General features: G+C 39.3%; 4 protein-coding genes across 6 annotated transcripts; 1 reads left to right on the top strand and 3 right to left on the bottom strand.

Moving 5' to 3' along the window:
- Positions 1-598: 598 nt before the first annotated feature.
- On the bottom strand, positions 599-19892 carry ptrh1 (peptidyl-tRNA hydrolase 1 homolog). 3 transcript variants are annotated; one of them, XM_034871222.1, is made up of 7 exons: positions 19880-19892; positions 15244-15246; positions 4444-4700; positions 2793-3012; positions 2220-2319; positions 1864-1909; positions 1098-1376 (listed from the first exon to the last, which is right to left on the bottom strand). In XM_034871222.1, exons 3-7 carry the CDS (start codon positions 4636-4638, stop codon positions 1098-1100), a joined length of 840 nt encoding a protein of 279 aa, XP_034727113.1. In that variant the 5' UTR covers positions 4639-4700; positions 15244-15246; positions 19880-19892. The 3 variants fall into 3 exon arrangements, with proteins under 3 accessions (XP_034727115.1, XP_034727114.1, XP_034727113.1); XM_034871224.1 differs by lacking the exons at positions 15244-15246; positions 19880-19892 and adding an exon at positions 4923-5101 and having other exon boundaries at positions 599-1376; positions 4444-4569; XM_034871223.1 differs by lacking the exons at positions 15244-15246; positions 19880-19892 and having other exon boundaries at positions 599-1376; positions 4444-4638.
- Positions 6287-9247, bottom strand: LOC117944415 (natterin-3-like). Its single transcript, XM_034871210.1, has 3 exons — positions 9166-9247; positions 8048-8162; positions 6287-7433 (listed from the first exon to the last, which is right to left on the bottom strand). The coding sequence occupies exons 1-3, from the start codon at positions 9202-9204 to the stop codon at positions 6343-6345; spliced, it is 1245 nt and encodes a 414-aa protein (XP_034727101.1). The 5' UTR covers positions 9205-9247; the 3' UTR covers positions 6287-6342.
- Positions 12573-14765, bottom strand: LOC117944417 (natterin-3-like). The gene is made up of 3 exons (XM_034871213.1): positions 14730-14765; positions 14044-14140; positions 12573-13778 (listed from the first exon to the last, which is right to left on the bottom strand). The coding sequence occupies exons 2-3, from the start codon at positions 14138-14140 to the stop codon at positions 12694-12696; spliced, it is 1182 nt and encodes a 393-aa protein (XP_034727104.1). The 5' UTR covers positions 14730-14765; the 3' UTR covers positions 12573-12693.
- On the top strand, positions 17023-19518 carry si:ch211-40k21.5. Its single transcript, XM_034871229.1, has 3 exons — positions 17023-17316; positions 18102-18217; positions 18578-19518. The coding sequence occupies exons 1-3, from the start codon at positions 17072-17074 to the stop codon at positions 18607-18609; spliced, it is 393 nt and encodes a 130-aa protein (XP_034727120.1). The 5' UTR covers positions 17023-17071; the 3' UTR covers positions 18610-19518.

Raw genomic sequence — 19892 nt, forward strand, 5'->3', positions numbered from 1 at the left:
GTTCAATTTTTGACTCTGTTGGAACTGCATCACTTGGGAGTCTATTAGCTTAAAATGCCACCACAAAATATACAAATGAGGCCTGATGCTGTTGCTGTTATACTTCATGTTCCAAATAAGACGGCAGTGGTTTTCCACCCTTTCTGGTCTGAGGAACTCCTTAAGTCCTGTCAGATGAAGACACGTACCACGTGATTTTTTCATACTTGTTAAACTGTCAATATTTAGGTTGGTTTGGTCATCGTACTACTACTATTTCTTGGAGTGAAGCTGAATTTTTCAACCATTTATCCATTACTTTTAGCTATTGTAAGTGATTAGTCGGTGCTCTTGGCTAACCATTTCAGTGGCTTTTGCAATACTTTACCATTTAAACCGTTTTTAGCCTTTACTTTGAGCTATTCATTTCTATCATTTTGTGTGACTTTTAGCTACCTGGTTAAGCTTTTGTGTTTTCAATTTACATTTTTTCAAATTAGTTAAGCTGCTCCACAATGTTTCCACACACCCCCTGGCAGCAGAAGGAGCCCTTAGGGAACGAGTTCTCCACCAAGGATGCATAGTACTCTCAACTTATTATTTTAAATCAGAATAAATGTGAGTTGGTGAGAGCTTTAAATGACATGGGATAAAAGTTGCATTCATGTCCAGTATTTCATCAGAAAATCGCAAAATGTTAAAAAAAGAAGTCTTGCAATGTTAGGTATCCTTAACCAATTGTGGGTTCAAAAACATAACTTGTTGTTCTGCCTCTCACCTTTGACTGAAATCTTTTGACAGGTTTTTGAGGTATTAGTCTAACCCAAAAATTTGACAAAAAATTGTGAAAACACAAACTCTTCCATGGTAATTAGCAATACACATGAGTTACAGCTCTGCTTTAAGACAAGGTGGTAGCATCCTTTTATTTTGATCATTTGGGCGATTTTTTGTGGTCCCACTCCAGTTGTAGAACAACCGAGAAGAATCAAACATTTTCAGTGGTTGACCTGCTCTGTAGAAACATGTGTGTCCTTTAATTCACAGTAGAGGATAAATACAGTCTCAGTAAAGATGCTTGCTCTGTAAATGTTCATGTTTCTGAAGTACTTTGAGCTTCAGCATTGAGCAGCAGCAGAGTTGTCAGCCGGGGAGGATGAGCGCTCCAGCTCCTTCCTCGGCTGTGCTGCTTGTCTGCCCCCTGCTGGTGAGGAGGGGGGCTGGGAGTCCTGTTGGGAGTCTTCCTGTGACAGCTGGGAAAGGAGGAGGTCCACACTCTGGACCAGAACAGACTCCAAAACCTTCTTCTCCTCTGAGGAGAACCGGCCCAGAACGTGGCGCTCCACCGGCGTTTTCCCCGTCGGCCGCCCGATGCCGACCCGAAGTCTGGGCATCACCTGCGAGAGGACGTGAGACAATCCTGCGCTTGAGTTTATAAAATTGAAAAGACAAAAAGTTTTCTTTATCCATTTATATTTAAGATTAATTTTTGGGAACTTTTAGGCCATTATTTTGACATGACAGCTTACATATGAAAGGGTGAGAGGGGGGAAATGACCTGCAGCAAACAAACTGAACCCACGGCCGCAACAGCGAGGACTGAGTGTGTCTATCTGGCCGCACGGTCTACCCGGTGGGCTGCCCAGGCGCCCTTGCTTGTTTTATGTCTTTTTCTTTTCAGCATCAAGCACACGTAAAATATGTATGGATTCTATTTTACTATGCATGTATACATTAATTCTGCTATGTATACTTAACATCTTTGGCAAATAGTTCTTTTGGATGAATAAAGTTTAGAAAGCCCTTTTCTCAATAATCACTATTGGAATAAGTGCTTCTCGTGTAAACCAATTCAAACTTGTAATGTTGTGAACAGTTACTTACATCAGTCTGAAGACAGTCTACACAGGAGCGGACTCCATTATGACCTCTGTGAACGAGAGGAATTTGAGGTGAAGTTCAGTATGTATTCTAACTGTAACTTTCCACACAGATGGAATTTTTTTCCCGTACATCCACTCTTTTCCACAAAATATTACATTAAATATCCCACAACTTTGTTATATTCGTAATGCCAATGTTTGTTTTCGCACAACTGAATCTTGTTAATCACTTCACATCATAAGAAAACAATAAATGTACAGTAGGTAATTATTTCTTAGAGGAAAGGAGCTCCACCAGCATTTAGGTCCAGACCTTCAAACTTTAAGTATTAGGTCGACATGATGAATGAAACCCACCTGGCACTTCCTCCGTGTTTGATGACCATTTTCCCCAGAGGTTTATCCAGTTCATCGTGGACCAGCAGGATGTCTTCAGGCCTGATGCCGTATTTACTAGCTAGAGAGGACAAACAGACACTTTAGATCAAACGTTCAACAAAAATAAATATCCAAATATTAACTATCTTTTTTCATTTGTTCATTTTTGAAACAAACTGGTTCTTAGTTTTTAGAGTCTAAAATAAAGTTTTCTTCCAAAGTTGAGGACTTATACTAAGAAAACTTGAATGTCCCCGAGACGAAATTTGTTGTACAATACAGGCATATTGACACATAATCCACAATACAAACATTGATCCAGATATCTACAATACCAATTATCTAACAAATAACATACACACATCATTAAATAGAATAGAGTAATAGGAGTATAATGCACAATATCATAAATACATAAAACTACTATTTTGCTATTCCTGAGCCCACTTTTGTTCATAAATACTCCAAATGAAAATAAACACACAGACATCACTACATATTACATAACACAACGGACCCATGGACGGGGACACACACACACACACACCTCACCTGCTTTGGCCACTGACACGCCGTTGACGTTCATCAGCAGCCTGGGACGGAGCAGCACCACATGTGTTTGTTGTACCTCTGACACGATGACCTCACCGGACACATGCTTGTCGCCACGCCAGCGGTCAGCGACGCCGAGCCGGGCAGCGAGCGCGCCGAGCACGGCCATGCCGACGCTGTGTCTGGTACCTTCCATCCCTGGGTTACCCAGCCCCACCACCTGTCACACAGAGGTAACACTGAGAGCTACCCATCATGTTGTTTTTGTTATTTAAAGATTTAAGTCACTTTTAACTAATAATTTTCATATTTGGTTTGACATGGACAAATCAGAAGAGGAGCAATAAAGAAAAGGTCTTCAGATACATAATAAGGTCTTGCTTTACATTTGGACTATCACATATTAAAAGGAAATGCCTAGAGAGCAAGCAGAACACAATTATTCCCTTCTGATTTTGTGTCTTCTGCTTGAATTTATCCATTTCCGTCTCCATTTACTATCTCTTTTCACTTAAATACCTCTGTATTTTAAATACATTTAAAGCAAGAAAATAGGGGCTACACTTTTATTGATTAAGTGTTAATGCAGCAAAGCAAGAGAAACAACTACATATACAGATAAGTATGCTATAGAAATGAACAGAAATAAATAATAAATAGTTACTTAAACCAAAGGTATTGTCTATGTTCCCAAAGCCTGATATACCCTATTCCTCTGTGAGCTCCATTGTTGAATTCATTTTAATCAGATGATTGAGAATGACAAACGGAATATTGCTTCTACAATAACAATTCTTCTTAGACAAAAGCCAAAGAGAGTTAAAGTCAGCTGAGGAGGCTGACATAAACACACAACACATATTCAGCCGCTGCCTTGTACTGATGGTACTGATCCACTGGCAGCAGCAACAGCTCTGTTAACAGAAACACTATAGACTTCATTGTATTAGAGTCTTTGGCTGCTGACACACACTGCTAACATTGTGTTCTGCCTCTACACACTGTGCTTTCATTTATTCTCGCTTGAGCAAGACAGTGGAAAAAGGCAAGGAGAAGTTAACACATTAGGGTTAAATGACAAAGTACATTAAAGATGAGGAATATGACTAGTTATTAAAAAGAAAACAGAAAGGCAAGATGATTGTCCTTATGGTGTCAAAATGAAAATCAAACGCATAACTTGGCTGTTTTGTTTATGCTGTGTCTCTATCAAATCCATTTTTCTGGCTAAACTTAGAGAAAATGTCATTAGACCAATTAGTCAAATTTCACTGGTAGTACAACAAAAACAGATAACGAGCCAAACTCCACTCTGACATCTATCAATTTAACGCAGCCTTGCAGCAGCTTAATATTTAATTTCATATCCAGCATGCAGCACTTAGCTTTAATGAAATGTATACCGAATTTAAATGGGTCTTCTGATCCAAAAAATCTACATGGAAAAGTATATTATGGGAGGGATACTTTGACCAATAAGCAAGACAGTAGACCTACTACAATGTCAGATTTTTTAATATTTGGTGGGATTTACCAATCCAGTGAAATTGACTTGCGATTATTGGTTTAGTAAATAGTCAAAGCTAAAAAACTATACATTTATATACAGTGTAGTCAACAAAATGTAGATGATGTGAGGTTAAACACTTACTAGCTTTCGGCGGCCTTGTGTGTGTATTTCTGCTTCAATTCCCATCAATGGTGTAAAATACTCACTCAGCAAAACTCGGTTTATGACTCGTGTTAAAAGTCGTCGCATCGTGACAAAGTTCAACAGCTTCATAAAAAAGAGGGAAAAATTACGATAAAATCTACTTAAAACGGTGACCTTTATCAATTGGCCCATAACAAAAGTCTGTCAGCACTTGTCATTACGTCAAATTTCAGACGTTTTCACAGTGATTTGCCGTGATGAAAAGACATTTCCGATGAGAATAACCTCTATGTTTAAGGGGGTTTCTCAATGGGATTTAATATATCCTAACTTTGGCTAAATTCTTCTGTTATTTACCTTCATTTTATTAGTTAAGTTGTATAAGTAACTCTAGAGAAAACCAAATCTAACTTTTAACATTCATATCACAACTGTGTGAACTTTAAGTTATCTTGCAAAGGTTAACGTTACTGTATCTTGTTGGCTAGCTAGCTAGCTGACTCGATACAGAACAACACCAACATACGTACTTAAAAACACCCACGAAATAGGTTCCAAAGCGGTGAGGTTAACAAATAAGCTTATAACATATAGATTGAGACTTTATGCATTTAAAAAAAATATATTCTCATGTCTTATTTGAGGTTACATGACAGTAACTTGATCCTGTCTTGTCTATGGGTCCCTGACATGTCGTGTCTGTTCACAAAAGTCAAAGAGTGTTAGAAAGACAACAGAGTGAACTGAGTTTCCTCCTCTGATAGGCCACAGCGCCCTCTAACTTGGTAACTGATATAGTAGAATTCTTCTCGAACAGCAAATGTCATGATTTCAGGGGTTTTTGCTGTATTAAACTGAAAACACAGCGGTTGCGGGTCATCTAGGACCCACTGGGGGTGGTCTGGTTTCCTGATTAACACACCTTCAACTAATTGGGAGTTAATTTGGGATAATGACATCACCTGCTGCAGTGTATACTGTTTTAACAAGGAATGCACAATTAATCACAGCGGGGGGGGGCAATATCGCAGGTGGGGCCCCATTTTTTGTTAAGTGTGAAACACTTTTAGAACCATTCTGAATTAAGTATTGTGGTGCTGCAGAGACGTCCCAGCCTACAAAGTGTATCCTTCAGTTTTGAGAAAAAAAATCTTAGTTTTTCTACAGATCCTCACAAAAATCACACTGTGAATCATTTTCTATTTTTAGATTTTAACATTTTCAATGAAAATGAAAATAATGACACAAAAATGAAGTCAAAATAATCGCCATCAGATCATTTCCTCATTTTGTAGTTTTAACTGCCGTTTGATGTTGAATCAGAAGAATGTAAAAATGATCATCATGTTTTTAGGAAAACCCACAACATTGTTTTTAAACCAGCCATTTTTATTTTACTTTTATTTAATAACTTTAAAAAAAAATTCTAGCTAATTGTCAGATTTAGATTAAACATAAAAAATGGAATCAACAAAAACATTAGATATTATATGCTTTCCAACGTTATTGTTACTTTGTGACCTAAACTATATCAATATAACCCACTTTTACATTTCACTACAACACTCTTAAGGTTTGCACTTTGAGTCACCCAGCTAAAAACGTACCATGGATTTAACCAATATTTTTTTTTGGATTAGTTCTACAATAGTTTGGTTTACAATTCCCTGACATATTTGTAATATTTTGTGGTATTTGTTTTCAATGTGATTTTGAAATATTGATGCTCTATCTTTGTAACTGGACAAGAGATCAGTCAAATAAAAAATCAGAAAATTACTTTCAAGGTTCCAGTCAGTTACAGGAATACACACACAAAGAAAACTTGAAAGTCATATTTATTTGGAAAACACAGTTTTTCCTCAACTTTTTCAACATTTTCCTTTTGACTGATAATCAGCCTTGGGTTGGGGAGCAGGGAACAGCGTCCGTCACCGGCTGACATCTCTCCACCACGGCGCTGATCTCGCCCACGCTCACGCCGTCGTACGTGCCCGTGATGTACGTCCAGTGGGTTTCTCCTTTGTGGTTGGTCCTGCTCAGCCTGCCAGTGTATGGGATGTCTGCCGTCATCTTCCTGCCGTCCATCCTCACGGTGCAGGAGTGGTTGGGCGGGACCACCAGCTCCACGGAGACGGAGTGACTGATGGACTCCACTATGCTGGTTCCCTCTGAGAAGGTCACCGTCTGCTCCTTGGTGTAGTCCACGGTTCCCGGGCCGAGGATGGGCACTTTGGCCTTCATGGTGGAGATGGTCCCGTTGCGCGTCTCTCTGCCAATATCCCAGGTCTTTGCCACCGAACTGGTCTTCTCCAGGTTCACAGTCTTCGCCACAGTTGTGCACTCGAGGTTGGTGACTTTGGTGAGCTTCAGGGCTTCCGGAGGATGGTGGAACAGCTCCATCTGGTCGATGAGATACTCCACGTGAGAGATGTGCTGGCTGTAGCTGTCTCTATTGATGGCGAGAACCTGGTATTTCTTGTACCAGTACTCATTGCCCTCCCAGGGAAGAAAGAAGGCCTCGTGTTGGGTCACCACTTTGCCAAGACCGTACTTGTTTTTGCCCACATATATGTCGGCGTTGGGACAGGTTTTGATGGCGTAACTGGGGACCGACCCGTACGAATCTTCAACCCATTGCAGGAACTCAAAGTGGTCAACGTTGACCAGCATTTCAAACTTGGAGGATGCGTACTCTTTGTCGGCGTATGCGTACTGGCAGAAGTTCCCTTTGCTGGGAGTGTAGAAGCCAGACTCGCAGTTGACTTTGCACACATAGTCGGTGCGTTCGGTGTAGCCGTTGAAGATGGCGACGGCGCCGTTTGGGAGAGAGCCGTTCCACGTCACCCACTTGAGGTTGGCGTGTTCACCAAACATCGGTGAGGAATGTGAGGACGTCTCAGTTTCCGGGATCTCTCTGATTTGAGGAGGCTTGGTGACTTCACGGGAGGGGACAACGTCTCCCAGTGTAGGGTTCAGCCATGGCTCTGGAAAGACATAAAAACTGGCACTAGGTTTTGGCAAAAAACGTTTTTTTCAGGAGAGACTGAGAGAATTCTGACTTGTTACACTTTGAGAAAAAAGGATCAAAACAAATTTAAAAATTAAATGAAAGTCACCCTAATAAAATGTAGTCTTGAGTTAGACCTGATACACTTGCTATAAAAAAACTGATACAGTTGTAACACAAGCGATATTGTCTACACACTTCCCTGTGCACTTTGTATATAGGGGCAGAAAAGAACCAATCATTCCTGCCTATCACCATAATATATTTTGTGCAATATTACCAATGTGTAATATTAATATACCACTTTCATGCTCTTCATTGCTTCTTGCAGGATGCACACAGCTGACAGATTGAGGGTTGCAAGATGTTAATAAAAATAGATGTATAATGAGTCTAATTATATCTTGGATGGATGTTGATTATAAATTGGCTTGTTGGTTGTGACTAATACGTTTTTCATTTATGCTGATGGTCATTTTTAAGGAGCAGACATCACTGTTGTTTAAAAGTGCATAGCACACTGTTTATTGGAATTGTCTGTTTGATGGTCTGCCCAGATAAAACTGTTACATCGTGACCAACGTGACTTACTGCCGGGTTGTTCTTGCCCGTCCTGCACCTTGGAGACGTAGAGCAGCGAGGCGGACAGCACCGCCGGGCTGCAGAGCTGCAGCACCACCAAGACAACAGCGACACACCACCTCATCTGGACACGTAGGGAAACACAAGCGGCGTGTCAGCAACACTTTGAAATCTAACAAAAACCTTATCAACACTACAAAAGCACAAACTCTAGGTTATGGTTGAAGCTGATTTTGCCTTCCTTTGAGAAGCTGATCGACTCAATTCTAATTAACCAACAAGAATATCGGGGAAATGAATTAACAAAAGGAGCCACATTAAATAAAAATGGTTACATGATTCTTTCATGTTTCTTATTCATTTCTGATTTGTAATGAATTGAAAAATTTACCCAAACTGTCTTTCTTTCACAAACAAATCAGTCCATCTTGTACTTTACATGTTATTATGCCTTCTGAATAGATGAAGGCTCAATTAGAGCACGTATTGCAATGCAACAATGAATGAAGTTATTAGTTATCAGGAACCACACCTTGAGCTGGAAGTAATGAGCAACTTGTTGAGGAGTGAGATGGCTCTTCGAACTTAAAAATAAAACATGAATTTCAAGTCAAACAGTCTGCATTTATGATTGAGTGGTGCCTTCCAATGTTGCATACAATTTGGCCCCAATCATATATTCAGGAATATTGTTAAAATAAAGACCATCTCAGTTGGCAAAATGCTTAAAAAATAAAGGAAATTAGTGAAAAGAAACACAACTTTGTAATATTATTAAACAAATGGTGGAAGAATTAATTGATTTCACATACAGCATTAAAATAAAATGTATCGTTTCATGTAACTGCAGGAAAAGCTGCCACATATATAACTAAGGCAGTAGTATAAATAATTGGATGCCCCTTCATGTATTATTAAATTACTTCTGGATACCCTTTCTAGTAAGAAAAAAAGAAATAGTAACAAAACAGGGAAAACAAATAACCACAATGTTTTAAAATTATTTCAAAATCAAATATTTGAGGTCGGTTTATTGATTGTCAATCAATTCCATGACCTGTAGGAGAATAATCAGACAGAAAGTTGTTGATCAGCCCTTCATTCAGATACAGAGAAGCAGCTTTTACCTCGACAGGTTCCTCATGCAGTGACGCTGCCTGCAGCATGTGCTGAGTTTTAAAACCTCACTGCAGTCTTATTGCCCATAATAAAGTGAAAAGAGAGAGAGAGATAGAGAGAGAGAGCGCAAGAGAGAGAGAGAGAGGTGTTTCTTTTTCTCTCCTGCTGCTCATTTTGGGTTAGAGTCACAGGAAGAATTCAGAACAGAAACAAGATGCACATTGAGTTTCTGAAATGAAGAATTCCTCCAATATTAACCAGTGTAACAATCATATGAGGGAGACTGAAAGGCATGTTTGGTTTTTCACTGGGAGCTGATGAGTCCAACCTCTGTCCTCTCAGGTTCGCTGCCTTGCTCAAGGACAGAAGACACAAAGACAAGAGCAGAAGACAAGCTTTCCCTGGAAGGTGTGGATTCCAAACAGAGACCTTCATGATCTAATTTCTTTATACAGTTTTCATGATGTAATATGTCATTAGACTACTGAAGGGCTTAACATTAACACTTGGATATGTTTAATAGCATATCATTTGAATAAAACAATATCTACAGTTTATACAGTTTTTACTTGCTCATGCATTGAGTTGTTTGTTGCTGCCCAGTGAAAACCATTTATGTCCAAATAATGATTTCCATCCTTTCAGATCACACGATATAATATAGCTGCAGTCTTGTGTGGGTTAAGGGAGTTGTCCCTTTTCTTAGGCTCATTATAAAAACTTAAAGTAACGCTTTGTAAAAAAAAAAAGAACATTTGTTTGCACGTTGTGGCAGGAAAACTTACACATTGTTGGTGCATCTGTTTTTTTTAAGACTAGCCTGTACAGTGTGTATAGACTGTACACTTAACCCTTATAATTTACAGGTTTTGCCTCTCTGAACACTTTTAGCTATGGAAATTGTTAATTTTGACGCACAAAATTGCAACAAATTGAAGAGTCAGACTCCAGGTTCCACCTGTCAACCTGTTAGCCATGTGTGATTTATTTAAAGTCCTTATTCAGACACTTTACTTTAAAATACTTGCCTAATATTTTGTTTAACATGGTCATTGTGCGTGAATGAAAAAAAAGGGACTGGATCTGGCCTCCCACCCGGCACACCATCACTGTTTGCGCGAGGTTGATCATCAAGATGCCGAGAAACTTCAGATTGATTGAACCATGTTTTAGCCTCACACAGATGCTGACAGGAGGCACTGGCTCCTCGAAGGGGTTATTCAATGCTACATTGCGTTTTTGCTCTCTTACTGACAGTCCTGCACAGGAGTTTTTTTATTGTTGCTGATTGGGAAAGTTAGAAAAGACAGCAATTGGCTTTTGAATTTGTGAGGTACAAACTGTAGCTCGCATTATTTATGCTTAAATGTGTGATTTTAGGGGAGTGCACAGATATCTGGGCTAGGAGAGGTGTAAAAACACCTCTCAAGTGACAAACTTTGCACAGACACAAGTCAATAAAATCAAAGTCAGACATTGGTCTTAGTTTTGTTGTTGTACCGGGTTGTCTTGGTTCCCTGCAGAACCACAACGAGCAACAGATGCGTTGGGTCAAGGCCATCATTCTTTGTCCTCGGCTAGAAACATCTACCAGCAGCCATCAAGGAGTGTAAAACGATAATTCATGCTGATAATGATAACAGGGTTCTTCATTGATCAGTGCTTAGGAAACAGCCCTCTTCCCTCCTCCTGCTATGAATTTACTGTTTTGATGATACTGTTAAAAGTGCCTCATAAATAAATTTGCCCGGGTTTAACGCCCGTATCTACGGTCCGATACTGGATTGCATGATGTCCAAAGTGCTATGGCGCCATTTTTAGATTGATGACAAGATATAGTATGTTTAGATAAGCTTGGGATGGGAACATAGTGATTAGATCCACTGTCACTGTGGGTCATTGATTAAGAAGGTCCTTGTTACGTAATGGCTCCAGCTGCCAAGGTTAAACCAGACGATAAGTCGCTCAACCAGAACATTGTTCTGCACATACAGCCCCTATCATTGAGAATTGCTGATGTCGGGGCCATCTCTGTGCGTCCTTGAGACAGAAAGTTATTATCAATTTATTTATTTAAGTCTAAATGGGGACTCTGTGTGAAACAAGGCGGTGTAAAAGTCATTTACATTGACAAAACTGCACTGTCACGGCCTTCAGCTGCTTCAGCATTCAGCGGACTGTGAACTTGTCTTTAATACAAAAAGAGAACCTTATATTACGTTGGTAGTTCAGATTCCTTGTATTATCCAGATGCATATTGTGTGTGAGGAGCAGTGATGATGTTATTCTTTCTGACCATCTTCTTTTGAGCTGATTGCATGGAAAACAAGGCAGGCTTTTTCTCATATTGGAAAGTATTTGTTTGATTTGCAGAGTGAAAGGTTTATAATTACTGTATTCAGTGTCAGAGCTGAACGTTACAATCCAAATTCGTAAATGGGAAGACAAACCGTATTTGACTTCTTTATTAATTCACATGCAGAAGCATTGTGTCCAATACTATCACTAATAGGACTAATACTAACACTATTAGTGCTGGAAAAAATTGACTAGGGTCTACAGTCATCCAAGCAATTCTATGAGGCTGTGCTTTGAGATAAATGCTAACACCAGCATGCAAAAAATGCTCATCACAATGCTAACACAGGGATGTTAAGAAGGTTTAATGTCTACCAGAAAACAGCCCACAAAACAAGTGGATAAACTGCTTTCAGGTGATGCGCTTCAAGACTGTGGAAAACCAGCTACATTAGAAATGCAAGATCTTTTTATACTTTTCAAACTTAACTAAATATCTACTTATTTAGGCTGGCCTTTTGCTTTTAGCTTTAGCTCTACTGTCACTGTTACTACTTTAAGCTCTGTGCCTTTATATTTAAAGGCAAAGAGGCATTTATTTATTTTACAAATGAATAGTTAAAAAATCTGACATTGTGATTATTGGATTTTTTTTTAGATCATGTCTCTCACAGTGGACATGTTACTATGATGGCAATTTCAGAGCCCTCCATGATTTCTAAGTGGGAGAGCTTGCAAAATAGCAGGGTGTTCAAATACTTATTTTCCTCACTGTATATTGTCCTTATTTCTATTGCTAAGCACTTATGTATCTCATGTGTGTTATCTTGTATAAATATGTACTGTATTAGGTCTATTAAATTCGTTACTGTACCACTGAAAAAAGACATTGTCACTGACAACTGTGAATCAATCCACCTTGTTCTATTTAAGCACCTTTAGTTCTTATTTAAATGCATTGATTTCTTCACCTTCTCCATTTTCTTGTTTTTGCTTAATCAACAACTAAAACTATGCAATGCAACTGGTAGATTATTTTTATTTTAAAATGAATTTGCAGCATGTAAAGTTTTCTTATATACACAAAAAGACACAATATACATTTTCCACTTTTGCATTTACCACACAGCATGTGCATGGCATATCTGTTTTTATTGTGACAAATCATTTGCTTTCAATATCACAAATATCAGATGTTGTTTAAAAATATATCTTTTGTTGAGTTTTCCATCAGTCTTTTATGGACACGGCTTGGCGTCAGCTACCGGTTCACAGCGGTCCACCACAGCTCGGACTTCTCCGATCTGGACTCCGTCATATGTCCCTGAGATGGACGTCCACTGGGTCTCTCCGTTGCGGTAGGTGCGGCTGAGGCGGGCTGTGTAGGGAATGTCGGCTTTGAACTTGCGTCCCTCCATACGGACTTTGCAGGAGTGGTTAGGCGGGATGCTGAGCTCCACAGACACGGAGTGGCTGAGCGACTCCACCACCGTGGTTCCCCTGGAGAACTGCAGCGTCTTCTCCGCACCTAGCTCAATGCCCCCAGAGCCGATGAAGGGGATTTTGGCTGTGATACTGCCAGTGACACCCAACATGGTGGATCGTCCGATGTTCCAGGTGGTCTCCACCTCTGTGGTCTTTGAGATTGTGACTGTCTTCACCACTGTCTGGCAGTCGTTGTTGGTGACCCCGGAGATGCGCATGGTCTCAGGAGGATACTGGAAGATGGCTACTTCATCGATGGCATACTTGACGTCAGTGATCTGCTGGCTGTAGGCATCTCTGTTGATGGCCAGGACCTGGTAACTCTTGTACCAATACTCATCGCCTTCCCAAGGCAGAAAGAAGGCCTCGAACTGAGGAACAACTTTCCCGAGGCCGTACTTGTTCTTCCCAACGTAGATGCCAGCACCTGGGCAAGTCCCGACTGAATGCTGGGCCACTGAACCGTAGGAGCCGTCCTTCCACTCCAGGAACTCAAAGTTGTCCTTGTTGGCCAGGATCTCGAACTCGGCGGCGTAATACTCTCTGTTTCCGTAGGGGTAGCGGCAGTAGGGGCCCAGGCTGGGGTTGTAAAAGCCGGCCTCACACTTGTACTTGCAGACGTAGTCGGTGCGCTTGGTGTAGCCATTGTAGATTGCAACGGCTCCGTTGGGCACAGAGCCGCCCCAGGTCAGCCACTCCAGGTTGACGTTATCACCAAACATGTAGGCGGAAGGGAGATCCTGCTGCTGCTCCAGGTCAGCAGGATTTAGAGGACCCGACACCACATTGCCAGTTGGTACAGGCTCCACACCCTCCAGCTCTGGGTTCAGTAAGGAAACTGCATAAAAAAGACAGATAGACGGACAGTTTACACATTTAACCACACACGGGCTATAATAAGGAAAACTAATTAAACTGAAAATTAGCTTAGCAAGAGTCAGAGGACCCGACACCAGGGACCTTACGGTCCGGAACATCTGGAAAATTAATCAGAATTAATTTAGCCTGCTTGGTTAGGTACTGTATATACAACAGCTGAAGCCCAAAGCTACCATCTGTGTCTATTTATGTCACAAGAAATATGGAATATATGAAATGTTTACCTTTCCTGTGCTCTAAGCTCTTCTTCACAATGTCCTGCAGACTGGCTGAGGACAGAGCCAGCAGGGCCAGCACCAACAACACGGACTGCTGCTTCATCTGGAAATGAAACACAGAAGGTTTTTAGTTATAAGGTTTTTAATTCAACATGTGAAATACATTTCTAAGTCAAAATACATTAATACATTTCTGCTCAGAACATTTTGCCCTTTAAAAAAAATGTCTTTGTCTTTCACAATGTTACACATTATCCACAACCTCAACCAATTTTTCCCCAGAACAGATTCAATTAGTATCAGCAAATAAAATGGTTGTCTCAAATAGGAGTAACATGTCAGTTTTTCCACATGAAATGATTTCATCTATTTATCATAACATATATTTTGATTACAATTCATTATTAACAATTTGATTTATAATTTCAGTTCAATACAATTAAAACATAACTCTATTTATTCCAAGTGGGTCAATTAGAAAGGAAGTGGATGGGTAAATACAAATATATCTGGAGATCTTTTTATTTACTTCAGACATCTTTGCAACACACAATTAACAAAAATATCACATTATATCATGAAAAGAAAACTGCTATAACCAATTTATACATGGATTAGTGGAGATTGCCACTTGATCATGATCATCAGTGATTGTCCTGAGTCGGATTGATAAGAGACTGAACAGCACTCACCCTTACACTTGATCCTCAGTGAGTCCACAGCCACTTGCTTGCAGGTTTATATGCACTGGTTTATGGCTGAACTATAAAGCAGACGGTGCACTTTCATCTGTCTGGCCAATTAACTAAAACTGGTGCAGTGGGTTTGTGAACAGCTGTCACTGTCTTTCTTGCCTTAGATGCACTTTATCTTCTCTAAAAAGTTACTTTTTCCTCCCTGTCAGTTTGTCTATTGCTTTCTCTGCAAAAATGTATTATTGGATTTCCAGTGAATTTTCTGTGTTAGATTTTGGCCCATGTATGAAGACGATATTTTTCCACACATGAACATATGATTTCTGTTAACAGACAATTACTGGCTGAGTCTGTTGACTGTAACTGTATGCTTACAGACTCAATACCATTCCATTATGTTAATCTAGCGCTTTGGACACTTAGGACACAAGTAGAATTACAATAAGTGCATTTAACGTTAGTAAGAACAAGAGTAAGGTGTCATCAAAAATGGAAGAGCATCCCCTCCAATCATCTCCACCAGGATATTATTTTTTAGGTTTAGTTTCTTGATTTGCTTGTCAGCAGGAGTATGTCAAAATTGAACTGAATTCACATTGAATCGCAAAGAGTGGAAAACAGTGGTTGACCTTCGGTCTACAGGAAACATTCAAGCACTTGGCAGGTTTTCTGATTATCAGCTGATAGGAAAATGGTTGTTGTGTGTGACATCACTGATTAGGGAATAGCCAAATAGGACAAAAATAAATAACTAAATATACAGGGACATTATTAAAAAAGTGCTATAGGTTATTAAATAAGGTGCTTATGGTGCTGTTGGTTTGAATTCCCAAACCCAGCTTCCAGGTGGGAATGTTTGTAGTTTTGTAAATGTTGAGCTTAACAGATAATGAAATGAAAGGCAAATCTGATGAAGTCTTTTTGAACTTTTCTCTATAATTTCCAACAACCATGCAGTTGTGTTCACGCTGACTTCACGATGAATAAAATGCAGGATAAGATTCAGGATCATTAACAAGTAAGCATAAACAGCGATAAGGCAGTAACTTATCAGTTGTGTTCGTCCTGAAAACTACCATACTATCAGTGACCTTCAATGTACAGTTATCAGGGGCCCATAACGGTGCTTGTCAAATATTTAAAAGCTCTTAATTATGGCCCAAACCTCAATTGAATAGCCTACCATTAAATGTGTTGGGTTTCAATCAGTAATCCCCTGAAATGTGGTGATTCTTCTTCATGAAGGATTGTAACTGTAGTCAACAACTTCAGTACTGAAGTTTATGACTAGAGACTTCAGCTGGTTATGTAATGTGCAATGCTTTGTAATGTATAGGATCTTGTTTGATCATTACTGCACTGCTGTATTAAATAATGAGCTGTGGTCTGGCTTTATTTACAATGTATGGTGAGCAAAAAGTAATCTTTTAGCTTCACCTGCTGGTTATCTTAGATATTTCAACTCAGGCCTTATTGCAGTCCAGTTCATATAATATTTGCTTTTTACGTTTTTTGGAACTTTCTCTAGGGACTGTTTCTTCTGTCGAAAGAACTTGTGCCCAAAACTGTACATATGAAGTCTATGGGTTATCCCGTTTTTTCAATATCGTGAGCACAACAAACCCAATTCTTTTAAACTCCAAATACTGGGGACTATCCTAAAACCTGGGTAAATAAAAACCAACTACATGATACCAGTGTGAACAAATACTACCATGCTGATGTTAATCAGGTACAGTATTTATATTAAATAATGTTCAGATATGATGAAGCAATAAGGGAATTAATATCAGGACTAATTGATGAAAAACACTTTATTGCATCGATCTACTAGGAAAGACATCATGGAAAGTATGCAATCTTCCTACTTTAGAACAACAGGAATAATATGCCCCTTACATAACATAATACTATGCATAGAATAATCTGCCCCGGACAAATAAGGAAGGGTGACCACCGAAAAGCAAGTCTTTTGTAAATAAAAGGGAACTTCACAATCTCGGCAATAAACCAAAAGCCTATATGTAGGCCTAGGTACATGTTTTAACCATCTAAACTGATGATTTTTTTTTTAGATAGGCTATAATTTATTTACTACTTAAACCCTGGTAGTGTTATTTGTCATTGCACGAACATTGCATTTTTATCAGGTCAACCCTTGTTTAAAAAAAATTAATAATAAGCTATACCCTACACGCTAATTTTGACGGGAAAAGTGTAATAGAGAGGAGTTTACCTCCAGTCCAGTTGATGGCGGTAATACCCATTTAAGTTGGTTTGCTAACCGCCGGTAGACCAAAAAGAAGGAGAAATATGATGAAGAAGAAGCACACACAACAATGGCTGAGGAACACCCACCAGTATCTAAAAAACTACCCATTCCTCGTTTAATAACAACAGCTTACACGGCAAAGACACGCAAACGGAATCTGAGTAATGACGAGAAGCTAGCTAAACGGAACGAGAGCCGAGCCCGCGATAGAACCAGGATAAATATCGGAGAGGCCTACCCGACGTGGAGACAGCTAAGGGACCAGAAAGGATTCAAAAGCGATGCAGAGTTAGCCGTATTCCTGATTGAGAGGTTAAATTCAGTTTATTTAAGAAGTGGACACTGCAAATGAATAAAACGCAAGATTTAACATGGGTTAAACAGGACAGAATTAGCTAAAAGGCTATTTTTCATCCGTAGTCCCTTGGCTTCAATGTAAAAACACCCAAAACAACACAATGCTGTGGCAAAATGATTAGCAACAAAACAAAACACAAAGCCGTTTGTATGAACTAAGAGGAAACAAGTAATACATATGTTGACATTACAAACTAACAGAATAAATTCATAATTGTTTTAGTGCTGTTATGTATGTAGGCTCGCCTACCCTGTTGTTTTAGCTAGGGTTGTTTTAGGGTTGAATTCCACTATCCTGACCTTACTTTGTAAAATTAACTTTGCTTGATTAGATTTGTTAAAAACAAAACTCAGTATTATGGAGTGGAAGAGTCAGATGTGTGAAGATACACTAGAAAACACTTCTATCATTAATGGGCCGGAGTTTAAAGAAGACAATATGAACCACTGCCTATTATGCATCTTTGCATGTCAACTGTTTTTCTGTGTTTTTCAGAATCCATACAGTATAAAAAATCTCTCAAGTGTATTGATCTGAGCTTACACCACTAAAATCACAAGCCTTTTTGGTTGCAGATCCTTACAAATCTGTGTAAGCCTGCTGTTCATAAGCTGTTATTAACAAAAGGCTTACATATATTTGGACACTATAACCTCAGTCTATTTATTATTATTATAGTAAAGAACAGACCCACTACTAAAGAAGAAAGAGAAATGATATAGTCCATGTTATCTTGCAGATATCATGCAGATTCTTTGGTTACAACATCAACACAAGCCAAACATTGGTTGTTGGACTACGACGCATCTGCTTCCCAACCCTATCCAGTATTACTGGCGTGTCACTCTCAGATGGGTAAGTAAATGGTTGTACTTGCTAGTTTTTTTAGAATATGGAGGATGTTGTAGTATAGTTTTATTGTATATCAATATCTATTCATATGGTTACAAATATATCCCTTGTATTGGACATCTAATACATGTAACTAGCATGACATATACTGGTATAAGGCTATTCAAATAAATAGTTCAGTAACTGATGCGGGCTCATGTTACAATGTTACTAATCCTAAAACATCATACGTATACCTTTTGTATCAGCTTGAGTTTAAGTGGACAAAGTGATATATTGAGGAACACTGGTTTTATTTGGCTTTTATGAAAAATGGCAAGCATACACAATTAGCCTTAATTCTTCAATTCTTTCACATTTTAGAGTGTGACCCCGATGACAGACTGAGTACCTGAATACCATGGTGCCCGTCATTCATCAGCATTTGGATGAAAAGGTTGACCTGCACAGGCAATTTCAGGTATTGTGGCTGATTAGACCTCTGCTCAGGTTAAAGTGGGCCAGAGCTTAGATGGGATTTTACTAGGTCACAAATCTTTTCTGTCAATCAGAATGGTAAATGGGTCATTTGTCCTAAACTATCAGGTGTAACAGTCAATCAATCAGTCCACACGCACCCACACAGTCCTGGAAGATTAACTTAAAACACCTGTGTGGAATTCAAGGGCCTTTAACGTCTGCTCTTGAGTTTGATGTGGCTTGTGGCTGGACTAAGGACATTTGAAGTACTGGTGTTTTTTTCTACTGGTTTGCTCAAACTGCTTCATGAAGCGTTGCATCATTGGCCTTTGATATGCCAAGGACCACAATGCATGGAATTGTGTACAGAAAATGCAGAGTAGTCATCAGGATACTGGGTGCCAACTGTCCACTTCCCTAAAGGTGGCCAGCTGCCTTTCTTCACAACATCTGTCTGGACGATGGTCAATGAGGATATAATGGAGCCTGCTGATGAAGACAAGGGACAATGGGGTACTTGGGTTACTGGGTTATGGTTAGTCAAATGTACGCTGAAATAGCATCAGACACACAGTGTTTGCAGCTGGTTCAGCTCCAGAGGTTGCAGTACTTGCCCTACAAGTGGATGACTATTTCAAAATAGGTGCAAATACTATTTGTAGTAAAGCCTGTCCTCCTCCCTTAAAGGCCCCAATCTGTGTCTTATAAATAGTTACATGCATTTTGGATGGATTTGTGGATTTAATTTCTTGTAATATAGAAAAAAAAGATGTGGAGTTCTCAGATGTTCAGAAACCTTTAACATCAGTGTGACAAAAACAGAAGCACCCTAAACATTACAAATTACAAAAACTAGTCATATGTTGTTTTTTCTTCGATGGAACATTCATGGAAAATATTATGCTTTTTCTTTGGTAAAAAAAGATGTTTTTATTGATGTAAAAGTACCCACAAGAGGACACTCTTTCCCCACATGATAATACACCCAATGGATTTGCTACACTCACTTCCACATAAGCTTGATTACCTTGCTCCAGTACCATACAATACATAACACCTAGGCCTTCACGTTTAATCTTTATAACATCACGATCTTGATTCACCCTGTTCACGATTTAATTTTTACATAACTTCGACTTTGATTCTCATTTAATTTTATGAGCTCACTGCCTCCCAAACTACTACTTTCTTCTGTGAGTTTTAAACAGACTGTATATAG

The sequence above is a fragment of the Etheostoma cragini genome, chromosome 5, assembly GCF_013103735.1.
Source record: "Etheostoma cragini isolate CJK2018 chromosome 5, CSU_Ecrag_1.0, whole genome shotgun sequence".
Classification (NCBI taxonomy): domain Eukaryota; kingdom Metazoa; phylum Chordata; class Actinopteri; order Perciformes; family Percidae; genus Etheostoma; species Etheostoma cragini.

What these genes read in the sequence shown, in the direction of transcription:
- LOC117944417 (XM_034871213.1), bottom strand. Translation starts at nt 14,140, where the DNA reads ATGAAGCAGCAGTCCGTGTTGTTGGTGCTGGCCCTGCTGGCTCTGTCC. An exon ending in GAGCTTAGAGCACAGGAAAG is followed by an intron (nt 13,779 to 14,043) that starts GTAAACATTTCA and finishes TTTTTTATGCAG; the next exon opens with TTTCCTTACTGAACCCAGAG.
- si:ch211-40k21.5 (XM_034871229.1), top strand. Translation starts at nt 17,072, where the DNA reads ATGGCTGAGGAACACCCACCAGTATCTAAAAAACTACCCATTCCTCGT. An exon ending in GCCGTATTCCTGATTGAGAG is followed by an intron (nt 17,317 to 18,101) that starts GTTAAATTCAGT and finishes GTTATCTTGCAG; the next exon opens with ATATCATGCAGATTCTTTGG. An exon ending in GGCGTGTCACTCTCAGATGG is followed by an intron (nt 18,218 to 18,577) that starts GTAAGTAAATGG and finishes TTCACATTTTAG; the next exon opens with AGTGTGACCCCGATGACAGA.
- LOC117944415 (XM_034871210.1), bottom strand. Translation starts at nt 9,204, where the DNA reads ATGCTGCAGGCAGCGTCACTGCATGAGGAACCTGTCGAG. An exon ending in TGCATGAGGAACCTGTCGAG is followed by an intron (nt 8,163 to 9,165) that starts GTAAAAGCTGCT and finishes CTACGTGTCCAG; the next exon opens with ATGAGGTGGTGTGTCGCTGT. An exon ending in CGGGCAAGAACAACCCGGCA is followed by an intron (nt 7,434 to 8,047) that starts GTAAGTCACGTT and finishes ATGTCTTTCCAG; the next exon opens with AGCCATGGCTGAACCCTACA.
- ptrh1 (XM_034871223.1), bottom strand. Translation starts at nt 4,638, where the DNA reads ATGGGCCAATTGATAAAGGTCACCGTTTTAAGTAGATTTTATCGTAAT. An exon ending in CGTGTCAGTGGCCAAAGCAG is followed by an intron (nt 2,320 to 2,792) that starts GTGAGGTGTGTG and finishes TGTCCTCTCTAG; the next exon opens with CTAGTAAATACGGCATCAGG. An exon ending in TAGACTGTCTTCAGACTGAT is followed by an intron (nt 1,377 to 1,863) that starts GTAAGTAACTGT and finishes GTCCTCTCGCAG; the next exon opens with GTGATGCCCAGACTTCGGGT.